This window comes from Artemia franciscana, unplaced genomic scaffold (genome assembly GCF_032884065.1).
Source record: "Artemia franciscana unplaced genomic scaffold, ASM3288406v1 PGA_scaffold_1179, whole genome shotgun sequence".
Classification (NCBI taxonomy): Eukaryota; Metazoa; Arthropoda; class Branchiopoda; order Anostraca; family Artemiidae; genus Artemia; species Artemia franciscana.
The window spans coordinates 212,122-224,814 of record NW_027062617.1 but is presented as its reverse complement, the minus strand read 5'-3'; the positions used below and the strand labels follow the sequence as shown (position 1 = coordinate 224,814).

Genomic DNA, 12,693 nt, shown 5'->3' with positions numbered 1-12,693 from the left:
AAGAAGAATTTTGTATAGTAATTCTGACAAATTCCCCCAGTGTAAAAATTCCCCTGATAAATTTCCCCCTGGAATCTTCCCTCCCCAAGAAAAATTATCCCAGAGAAAATCCCTCCAGCAGAAAATCCTCCCCAAAGATGTATGCATACTTCCCAATAACAAACACTATATGTGAACAATAGGCAAATTTTGCAACATAAAGACCTATCCCCAGGGGCTGTGGGACGGCATGATATTTCAAAAGGTATAGTTATTCGGCCTTTCAACTATGCTGAACAAACCGGCTATCTCAAAATTTTAATCAGATGAATTTGAGAACAAATGGAACGTGGAACGGGGCCTAGTTGCCCTGTAATTTTTTGGTCACTTAAAAAGCGCAAGAGAACTTTAAATTTCCGTCCGAATGAGCCCTCTCACGATATTGTAGAACAATTGGGTCGATAGAATCGCCCCTGGGGAAAAAAAACAAAGAAACAAATAAACACGCATCCGTGATCTTTCTTCTGGGCAGAAATTTCTAAATTTCACATTTTTTTTTAGAAAGGCGCTTGAAACCTCTACAGTAAGGTTATCTGATACGCTGAATTTGATCGTGTGATTTTCATTAAGATTTTATGACTTTTAGGAAGTGTTTTCCTCCTTTTTCAAAATCAGGCAACTTTCCTCAGGCTCGTAACCTTTGATGAGTAAGATTAAACTGATTGAAACATATATATTTGAAACCAGCATAAAAAGCCCAATTCTTTCGATATATTTATTGTTATCAAAATTTCGTTTTTTAAAGTTTCGCTTACTATCGAGCCGGGTCACTCCTTACTTACAGTTCGTTACCACGAACTGTTTGATCACAGTAGTAAATGAAGGTTAAAGCGACGAATGAAGTAGTGTAGTTACATAAGCATGATTTGAAATAGGAAAACAAGATTTAAAGACTGTTAGATCCTCCCCCTCCCATCACATATGGCCAGGAAAAAATCTTTTATAGAAGGCAAAATTTACTTATTTGAAGATTTATTAAACATAAATTGTAAGAAAAATGAAAAATTTGCCCTGAATCAGCTTAAATCTCAGACATCTGTCTCAAAGACGCTACGTCTCAGACTTACTAAAAATGTTAATTTTAATTATTAAAAACTCAATTAACTTGGTCGTTGTTGAAACATATGAAACTTGAAAAAACTCAAATACAAAATCATAAAACCCGTTCACAATGAGATTTCGCTAATACCAAGATTTATCTAGCGCTAATTTGAGCCAGTCAGATTAAATATAGAATTTTCTGATTGAATGAAAAATTATGATTGGCTCAAATTAGCGCTAGTTAAATCCCGGTATTAATAAAATCTTAGTGTGAATGGGCCATTAAGTGAAGTGGAGGAATCAAACTTTCAATTTTGCGTTTGTTTTTCACATTGATTCAAATATTGATCCTTTGTTAATGGACTATCCCGATCTTTGTTAATCGCACCATCCTTTGTAATAAAGCACCATCCTTTGTTAATCGACTATCCCAATACTAAACCCGAGCACAATTTCAGTTGTAGCAACTACCCTTATTTAGCATCATAGGCACTTCCGGATCAGGGGACAAGAAGGGGCACGAAACCTCCCACCAAGACGGCAGACACGGGCTGTTGCAGAAACTGTATTGGAGGGAAGGAGGGCACAGATGAAGATTCAATTCACCCATTGGTATTTTTTGCATCTTCATCTCTGTAATTAATACAACTTTCTACATTACGGGGGGTGAAGGAAGCATGCCCCTAAAACCCCCTCCTGTATCCGCTTCTGGGCCCAGACAGATGGCATTTTAGTTTCGTAGACTTGTAACACTTTCTTAACCTTGTTGTCATGTCAAGAAATGACTATTGCCTTTCACCAGTGGCGCCAATTCATGAAAATGTAGGGGTGATGGCATTCCTCAAAATCTAGGGATGCATTTTTTATTTTTGTTATGAAAATACCAAAATAAGGCATGTTTCAATGAATATATAAAAATTAGATATTTTTCAAGATCTATGGGGGGGATCTATTGAATCTGTTACCCCAACTCCCCTCTCCCAAATCGACACTTTTACCTTTGACATCACGATTCGAAACTATTATGAAAGTAAATCTTGCCCTAAGAATTGTTCTAACATGTATGAAGCTCAGATGTACGAGATTCCCCTTTGTTTTAGATGTCAACAAAGGACCCTCATAGTCTCACTCATTAACTGCTGACTAGTTTAGAGTCAATATTTCCTAAAATGCATAATGAGGGGCCAAAAATTCTGATTATGAAGCAATTATACAAATTATAATCCGATTATAAATAAAAATTGATAAAGCAAATTTTAGCCAATTTAGACCTTTTTTAAAAAACCCCGGGCTTACACAGAACCGAAGTTGTCTTTTTTTTATAGGGGGGGGGGGGCAAATTTAGACTTTTCCGCCTCCTGCCACACCATCAATGGTGTAAACGCTAAAATCTTTGCCCAAGAATATTACAATTTAAGCTTGTTTTACCGGCCCCCAGGAGTGCCGACCTAGGCGATTGCCTCCTCGAGCCCATCCCCTAGGTCCGGTCCTGGGCTTACACATGACCTATGAAAAACACTAATGCTGCGTTTTGCCACCATGATGGTGTGAAGGGTTTGACAACTCCTTTTCTCTCGTTTATGCTAGGACATTAAAGTAACCGAAGCATCTAAAACCAAAAGTATCTGTAAAACTTTGATTATGCCCTTTTCCTTTCTTTTATATCCCTGGTCCTACAGACCATATATTATTCTTTTTTTCTCTTATTCAGTTTTTCTCTTATTAACTTTTTTACCTTTTTTTGGAAAAACATTTGTTATATTTCTCACGTCTTTAATTTTAGAGCCAGAAATTTAACATTTAGCACTTAGCCAGAAATTTAGTCAGTTGTTTTTTTTTAGGCTGTTCGTTGACTAGTCATTTTACACTATCGTTTTTTAACCTTTTCGTTTGGAAAACCCTTCCTTTTTAACCCCTTGATTTTATACTAGTTCAGCTAGAGCAACGTAAAAGCCGTTATTTTACACGATGCAAGCTCATTGGATGTAATACAAATTGATAAAACGCCTCAGGTTTTGACTTCTATTAACAACCAGCTATTTAGATAGTTATTCAGTTATTCATAGTATTCAGGAGAAATATTTTTCACTTTGAAAATTTTCGATATTGGCTCTATCGATTGGCTCAACCGGTTTTTCCAATTTGATTTGGTTTTCCCGATATTTAGTTTAAGTTTTTCTGAAACGAAATATTCCCTTTTTTCAGACATGGAAATTCGTGCCAAGGAAAGATTTTTGCATCAAAATTGTTTATACCGTATTGAACAAATATCTGACTCTTATTACATTCAAAACAATCGAAACTCATTTTTTAGTCCGTACTCACCTCAAAATCTGCGGTCTAAAACAAAAAAAACTCAGAATTTATTGTAGCTAACCAGCATAACCAGATGTGCAAGTCTGTTATGTACCGAGAAAGAGGGGGCCTCAGATCCCCTTCCCTCTAAAATAAATAAAAAATTCTTCCGAATTTCCTGTCAATTTTGAATCAGATTATCAAATAATAAAAAAAAATATTGCCCCCCTGCTCACGATAAAAATTCCTGGTTTTGTGCCGGTCTAAGTAAAATGAAGTGCGTTATGAATCTCAGTTCAAAAAAAAGGTCAAGTTCAGCTATGAACCCACCTTCCTGACCCTCAGTTTCAATTTAAAAAGGTGTAAATTGAAAAAACCTCAAATTTAGAGCTCTCCAAAAATTATCCATAAGCACAGCTTAGATACCAATATTGGTATCTAAGCTGTGTCCATAGGCCTAAAAGATGTGGCTCATTTTCTTCATTAAATGTAACTATTAAAATATATTCGCGTTGTAAATCAAAACCAGGAGGGAATTTTGTATAATATAGCCCTTTTATCAATATTTCGACCGTATTTGACGTTTTCCGACTTTTTTCAGTTTCCAAGCTTTTTTTCCTGGGATTTTTTCTTTTTTTTCTTTTTTCTTTTCCCAACCTGACTAAAAACTGCAATTTTGGCATAGTGAAAGGAGATTTTGAGATCAAAATCTTGTTTTCCACGACGATAGATCTTATCCAAAACTTTTGATTGTTGGCTTTCTAGTTCCAGACGTTTTGACACTGTTCTTATTTCCCACACATTGACTGATCACTTTTCAGTTTCTGTTTCATCATTCTTACAACTATCCATGTCAGTATTATCAGATATATTAAACAATGTGTATAAAATACCAAAAATGAAAAAAAAACTTACCCCTATAAGCAATCCAAATCTATCAAATGGGGGCTGGTTTTCGGGGGGCATTATATCCTTTCCCAACTTAACTAAAGCGTGGTCAAAGCCCCAGAGCCATTCATTGACAGTCTGAGTTGAAAATGGACCCTGGTTCAAGGTCTTCAGTAGGGCGCTAGTAGCTTTTCGAACTAGTTTGGTTCCATATTTCGTCTGAGATGCAGCAGTCTGAAAAAAAATTTGGAAACAAGATATATATAAAAAAGATATATATAAAAAAGAGATTATATATATATATATATATATATATATATATATATATATATATATATATATATATATATATATATATATATATATAGCATTCCTTTTGTATGGTTCTAGCTGCATAAATTGGAAACTGGCACGTATGCAGGGGGGAGGGGCTTCGGCCCCCCCCCCGAAATTTTGTGAAACGTTTAGTTTCCCCATGGTTTCTTGGGATTTCTGGCAAAAGTAGGATATTTATTGAGAATCTAGATACATGTGTGCAGCCTTTTTTAGGGGATTTTACAGCATGCAATTATCTGGTCAAGTCACTGCCCAATTATTAACCCATTTTCTGTCTAACTTTATACCCTCTTTGAAGTAATTAGCAATTGTACTGTTTTTTGTTTTTGTTTTTTGCAAAGAGAGTTTGCTTTCCACTGCAAAATAGAATTATCCTTGATATTAGGGCGTTTATCCCCCTTTTCAGGATAAAGTACAGCTTTTAATGGAACAATTTTGGAAACTATAATTTTTCATTAAAATCAACGTTTTCGCAATAGAAGAACTACCCCCCACAGTACCCATATTGCACGATTAACCCTAAAATTTCGCTTTCACTGGGATATAATAGATTAATCACTGGTTCCAAATCGCTATGAACATAACCTGAGCCTAAGACGTACTTTTGAGGCTTCAGTCTCCTTCCCCCCCCCCATCCGCTACAATACTACAGATTAAAGTTAATCTGTATTTTCTGATATACGTGCTTTTTGCATTTATTTAGTTACTAAATAAAAAAGTGCTACTTTATATCTGCTGTTTCGAAGGTTTTGCCCCCCCCCCCCCGAAAAAAAATTCCTGCGTACGTGCCTGCTTGGAAACTAAGGCATAGAAGATTATAATAGTACATGAGTACTTATCAGCCACGTACGCAAGCATTTTTTCAGTGGAGGGGGGATACAAGAAATACGTAGTGGTTTCCAAAAGATATTTTGTAATATTTTCACGTAAAGATATTTTGCTAGCTATAACAAATTTTCCATGAAAGATACATCAACATTAAGTTTCAAATTTGAAACAATGTGTTTTATCGGAGAAACAGAAGGTAGTGAACTATATTTATTCCTCTGAAATTATAATAATAATTATAATAACAATAATATATTTTTAACCCGCTACAAAGCCCAAGTGGAGTACTAGGAAAAAGAAACAAAAAAGATCTTTATAATATAATATAGTATCAATATAATTTACATTTGTCATTAATCAGTAAATTTTTCGATCGATAATTTTATCAATAAATTATCTTTATAATTGAAATCGTCTTAAATTATCTGCATCTACTCTATTCCTTTGAAACTATGCGCTTTGCAGCGCTCAAACTTTGCGCGTATTTGTTGGGGTATTTAAAATTTAGATTTCAAAGTTTATTCTAAAATAGTTACAAAGGATATATTTGACTGAAAAGAGAATAATCTATTAAAGCAGCCTGATACTCAAGAGCAATGCCAGATGGCAGATAAGTTTGTGTTGTTTCAATTCTACTTTACCATCTTAGTATACGTAATCTTTGAGTATGTTTCCCTCTCATTAAATGGCACCAATGGCAACTCTCTAATAAGATCCCCTTCTTACAAGCGAAAGCTAGTTCTGCTTTGAAATTGCAAATTTTATTATTGCTGTTACATTTAAGTAATTAGATCGTGGCCCATGCAAAGCAGACTCACAGAAAAGATGGCATATTCTTGGCAAATTATTTTAAATTTCTAAAACGTGGCCACTCAACGCAGACAGCTTCCCTGGCCTAGCCATCAAGTAGTATATTGAGAGAGCTAGTTAGAAGATCAACAAATCTTACATTGCAAATATTCAAATGTACTGAAAAATATCTCAAAACTTAAATTTCAGCATAAGAAATGCTGAAAAAGAGCGTTAAACTAGAATTTTTGTTCGAATGCTGACCGATGGTCTGCGTAGCGTAGGTACCGATCTCATGATTCTCTGCCCAAGGCTGGGAATGTAATGCTTGGTTAGAGGCAAATCATCCTACGCTTCCCGTGTTGTTCACCCCCCCCCCTGATTTCTCTAGGTACCTATTTACAGCTGGGTCGACCATGGCTGAGCTTACAGTCACATCAAAGACCCATGTTCCAGACCACACACCCAGTGACACTAGGACTCAAACTTCTGTCCTCACGGATATAGGATTTTAAGTCTAGCGAGCTAACCGTTCCGCTAGAACGACTCATAAAAACTAATCTTAGCCTAAATTGGCGTAATATTCAATGAATACAGCCGTTTTTAGATTAAGAAGCGCTAGATTTGTTCTACTACTACTAATACTACTACTACTACTACTACTACTATTACTAATAACTCACTGCAGCACCAAGCCGCCTGAGGCCAACACAGCTACGCACGCTCCTCCAACCGAAAACGTGTTAGGTGTAAATGTTGATACCAGCTTTTGAAACATACACATTGAGTTTAAGGACTTTCATACACAAAAGTGAAAACCAATTTCAGGGAAAGTCCCGCTTTCAGATTCTCTAATTCTTATTTAATTCTATTTATTTTTTTATTTTTTTTTATAAATTAATACCACTACTATATTTCGTCAATAGTTGTTGTAATTGCAATTGGTTAAAATTAGACGGTTTTATAGAAACCATAATATAGAAACCAATACTTACAATTACAGGAATGTTGGGGAGAGTTATATTCTCGTTCTCACTTCCAACAGACAGTTGTCTGGAAAAAACAAACGTCTTCTTAATCTCGTAGGAAACAGTGCCATCTTTATGGTTCCAACCTGATATTACTTTCTCCCATGTTTCTCTGCAAAGAAAAGGAGAAAAAATGTAAAGAAGAAAGAAATAGCTGCCACCAAGACCGAGTTTCACCCCTAAATTTTTGTCTGACTCGTAAAAACATATCAAAATGCATATAAACAATTTTTTTATGTTTTTATTGTAAAGCCCCCTCCCTCTCAACGAAAATCTTGAATTCACCCTTGGCTGCTAAATGTGTTTGAATCTCTGACAGAAAAATAGCCAATTTCATCTTCTTCCGTTTAATTTTTTTAGGCTGACTGTTGCGGGATAGAAATTTGGCTCATTTAACAAACGACAAGACTGTGAGACATTGCAATTTATAGGAAGAATAAATTGGCAAATTAATTTCTCAAATTGAGAAATACTTCCTGAAATGTATTTGTCATAGTCCGCATTATATAAAACGCTCAGTGCAAAGTATGAAGGGATATCTTTCAGGGGATAGAGTTCCACCAAATACGGGAAATAAGAGAATTTTCGCAAAAAGTTATGGATTTGGGATAGAGGTGACACGCTACCAAAGACCAAAATCTGCGTAAGCACTAGCGTCAGTAGTTTCCTCGATTTATATTTAGAATGTGAAGCAACACCAAACCACTAGTAAACAACTCAACTAGTAAATTTGAGCCAAACTCAACTAGTAAACAAGGCCTTAACACATTATTAAACATCATTATAATCAAAACGCGATTTCCTCATGGAGTCGGTCATATTTTGACAGAATCCAAACAACCGTAAAATATAGCCTGAATAACCATTAAGTTTGTATTAAGTTCTAATCTAAAGGCTATCAATCATTTTTCGTTTTTAAACAACCTATACAAGTGTAATAGCAATAGGATTTGACAGTGCGTCGGTAATTCTTTTTTTTGTTGACAAGTAAAACGAGATCAGCTCTATCATAGCTTTAGACTAAAATATTATCTTATCTTTATTACTTACAAATTACCCTAAGTTGCCACATGCTGTGATTGGCGGAAAAGTGCAATTCTAGTGCGGAAAAGTGCAAAAACTAGCCATTTAATTTGTAGATACAATGCAAGAAATAAACTTTAAAAACCGCAGGTATGACGAGCAAAAATCACAATTACCCTTTCCTTATCTTACAGAAGATGATTTTCAATCAATTTTCTGCTGGTCAACGTCTATTATTGCTGCAAAATAATTATCAAAATCGTGCGAATTGCAACGAAATCTCAAAAATATAATTAGTTTAAATGCTGTCGATTTTTAATAATTCACTATCCACTTGATTCCAGGACACTTTTTACAGCATAAACTGAAAAATTCAACGAATTCAAGTTTGTATTTTCCGCAAAAATTATCAAAAAAAAAAATATCCGCTTAAAAAAAAAAATCCACAAAATCGCTGCAGTTTTCATCAAAATACGGTGTGTGGGAACCAAGGGTAAGATATAACAAGGGCTGTCATTGATAAATTAGTTATATATAACTATATATAGCCACCTGGAATGTATTGACATTGAACTTTCCCGGAGCAAAGACGCTTCTGGCGATGGAACTGAAGCGATTCCGCATCTCTATTGCTGGAATAACAGAAACCCACCTAGTCGGGAATGGGACTGATCCCATAGGTGAAAGATACCACCTTCTATGGTCCGGACAGACAACGACTAGGAGAAATGGGGTCGGACTAGTACTTGATAACAAGTCCATAAAGTGTCTACTGTCATTTACTCCCGTCTCGGATAGAATAGCTAATGCTCGACTGAGTCATAAGCAAGGAAAAATGACAGTCCTTGTCTGCTATGCTCCGACAAATGAAGCCGACGACGAAGCAAAAGAAACTTTCTACTCTGCCCTGGCTAATGAACTGTCCAAGATATCCCCCCACGATATTGTCATCCTTTTGGGTGATATGAATGCAACAGTGAGCGACAACCACGACCTATGGCGGCAAGTCATCGGACCAGTTATTCCGGACCCTCTAAATGACAATGGGCTAAGGCTCCTTCAACTGTGCAGCATGCATAACCTTGTCATTACGAACACGCTGTTCGCAAGGAAGGATATCCACAAATACACATGGTACAGCAACGACGGCCGTACCAAAAAAATGATCGACTATATCATTGTCTCACAGAGATGGAGATCCTCGATTAGTAACTGCAGGACGTACAGGTCAGCCGAGATTGGTAACACTGACCATCGCCTCGTTGTAGCTAATATGCGACTGAGGCTCCAAGCCCAGCGCTCGCAACCTAGACCGACCAAGATTGATGTCTCTCGTCTCTCCGATCAAGAGATACGGTCAAAGTATGCCATTGATGTCTCGAACCGCTTCGACGCACTCCTGCCATTTGAAAGTTCTGAGGACGCATGGATCTCGTTTAAGAAGAATGTCCTGGAGTCAGCGACCGCAAATATTGGAAGGGCGAAGCGTGCTAAGAAAGCGTGGGTTCAGTTCGACACGCCTGACGTCATTGAGCAGAGACGCAAGGCAAGGCTTCTGGGCGACATGCCGACCTACAGGCGCCTCAATGGTGTCCGCAACAAGCTGATACAGCGAGACAAGAAACTGTTTGTGGAAAGGAAGGCAAACGAGCTGGAGGGCGCAGCCATGAAAGGGGACGTCGGGAGCCTCTACAAGCACCTCCGTGACCTCACAAGCGACAAAGCCCCCTCAGTTGCATCTGTTGTCTCTGCGGACGGCCAGCCACTTAGTGACGAGGCCGCTCAGGTCAGTCGATGGAAAGACCACTTCTCAAGTCTCCTCAATGCCGATGCTGTAGCACAGACTGACCAGGAACTCGCACGCCTAGCTGCCAGCACTCAGGAAGTGCCGTCAAACGAACCAGAGACTTCCTTCACGACAGCAGAAATCCACTCTGCTTTGAAACGTCTAAAGAATAACAAAGCGGCAGGCGTATGCGGAGTATCCGCTGAGCTCCTGAAGTATGCTGGACCGGCGATGTTACTTTGGCTGCAAATGCTGTTTTCCGTGGTGTGGCGCACAGAATGGGTCCCGAAGGACTGGCGACTTGGCATAATCCTGCCCCTTTGGAAGAGAAAGGGGAGCAAGAGCATCTGCTCTAATTACAGAGGTATAACCCTTCTCTCAGTCCCTGGAAAGCTCTTTGCCATGACCCTGCTAGACAGATGCACGAGTATCCTCCGAAGAAAAAGGAGAGTTCAGCAGGCCGGATTTATGCCAGGGAGGTCCACTGTCGAACAAATCTTCACTATGCGCCAGTTAATTGAGAAAACTAGAGAATTCAGGAGGAACGCATACGTGGCCTTCGTAGACTTCAAAGCTGCTTTTGACTCCGTCGATCGCAACTCTGTTTGGCTAATACTTAGATCGACGGGTCTACCAGATAAATACTGCAAGCTTTTTGAAAAGCTGTACGAAGAGACCGAGAGTTGCGTCCAAGTCAACGGAAAACGGAGCACGACATTCAATATCAAAACTGGCGTTCGCCAAGGGTGTGCCGCCGCCCCGGAATTGTTCAATTGTGTGATAGACTATGTGATGACAAGAACTACAAATCGCCTGCCCTTTGGTCTGCAGTTTGGAGATCGCATTCTGACGGATGCGGACTTCGCAGACGATCTTGCTCTCGTTGCCGACTCAATCGACCAGCTGACCGACGCTCTGGAAGTCCTGAAGGAAGAGGCAGCAAAAGTGGGGCTGATAATCAACTGGCTCAAAACTAAGATTATGGCAATTGAACCCCCAGGTCCAGTCTCGCACCCTGATACCATAACTGTCTGCGGAACACTTGTTGAAGTCGTTAAAAACTTCACTTACCTCGGCTCTGTGCTGTCCAATGATGGCTCCGTAGACGAAGAGGTATGCAGCCGAATATCGAAAGCCTCTTCCATCGTCGGTAGACTCAACAGTCTATGGAGAATGCCGCACATCTCAAGGCGTACGAAAATGCGAATCTATAACGCATCCGTAAGCTCCGTCCTGCTCTCCGCGGCGGAAACCTGGCCCCTCAAATCAACCATCCTTAAAATGTTAGACGTCTGTCAGACGAAACAGCTTCGCCGGATCGAGGGATACCGGTGGGATGATTTTGTAAGCAACGCAAGGTTGCTTACTCTCACCTCCCAGGTGCCATTCTCCGTCCAGATAGCGCAGAGGTCTCTCAGATGGTTCGGACACCTCCTACGAATGCCGACATCAACGCCAGCCCGAATAGTGTACGACTTCGACCCAAAAGCCCATGGCTGGTCTCGCCCGAGGGGCAGACCTCGGACAAGGTGGAAAGACAGCCTCGACAACTTCTTGGTGATGGCCAACATTGCTGTCGACGAGGCGCCTCATTTAGCAGCAGACCGGTCCGCCTGGAGAAGTCAAGTTGCGAAGCTCTCTACGCCGCACCCCATGCGGCAGGAGCCTTAAGTCAAGTAAGTCAATATATAGTTATATAACTATATAAATATATTAGTATATAACTATATAAATTAGTTATATAGTTATATTCAAAGATTCAATGCTCAAAATACTATGCTTCGAAAAAATCATAAATAATATATATCAATATACTTTTTAAGAGTATACTTTTTTTTAATACTTTTGCAAAGATCCTAAGCTCAGGACTGAATTTAAATATCTAGGGTAAAATCCCAATTAGTGGTAGCCCTCAATGGGACAGAAATATCACCCACCAAAAATACCGTCCAGAAAACATCCCCCACGGAAAATACCGTCCAGAAAACATCCTCCACGGAAAATACTCCCACCTCCGTGGAAAATACTCCCTGTGTAAAATACACCACAGGAAAAATACCCTCCCCCGCGGAAAATACCCCACCGGTACACATCCCCCCGTGGAAAATGGAGCTTTCTAAATTTGAAATTTTTATTTGAGCTTTGTTTTTTTTTCCATAGGGGGGAGGAACTTTGGTACTTGTGTATTATACGCCACTCACTCAAGTTTACGCTATGCAAAACTCGGAGAACAAACCGGTTTCTTCGTTACTTTCTTTCAGCTTAGCGTGAGACAAGGCGAAGACAAGTGACAGAATAGATGGGAAATACATAATTTGGGCTATATTTTTGCACATAAGGGGGGGGATGAAGTATTTGGACAGTTTGAAGTCAGAAAATAATTCCTAGTTCATAATATGCAGAATAATTGAACCTAACATATTTTGCATGCAGAGCCGCTATACTTTAACCCCCCCCCCCCTAATGTGCAAATATATAGACCAAGTTTGTTTCTATAGTAACGAAGAACCTAACAAAGAAACAGGTTTGTTCTCGAGTTTTACACATCTTAAACTTGAGTGAGTGGCATATAATACACAAGAACCGGAATTTTTCATGGAGAGAGAGCCGGATTTCCCGGTATTAGACTATTTAAAAGAA

At 38.8% G+C, this 12,693-nt stretch overlaps 1 protein-coding gene across 3 annotated transcripts in view; it reads right to left on the bottom strand.

The window, feature by feature from the left end:
- LOC136041204 (lysosome membrane protein 2-like) overlaps window positions 1-12,693 on the bottom strand; it is a 177,554-nt gene that overhangs the window by 15,947 nt on the left and 148,914 nt on the right. For all 3 annotated transcript variants that reach the window (XM_065725778.1, XM_065725779.1, XM_065725781.1), the window contains 2 exons: window positions 7,212-7,356; window positions 4,291-4,497 (listed from right to left, as the gene is read on the bottom strand). In XM_065725778.1, the coding sequence (XP_065581850.1) occupies window positions 4,291-4,497; window positions 7,212-7,356 (352 nt within the window). The remainder of the gene's footprint in view (window positions 1-4,290; window positions 4,498-7,211; window positions 7,357-12,693) is intronic.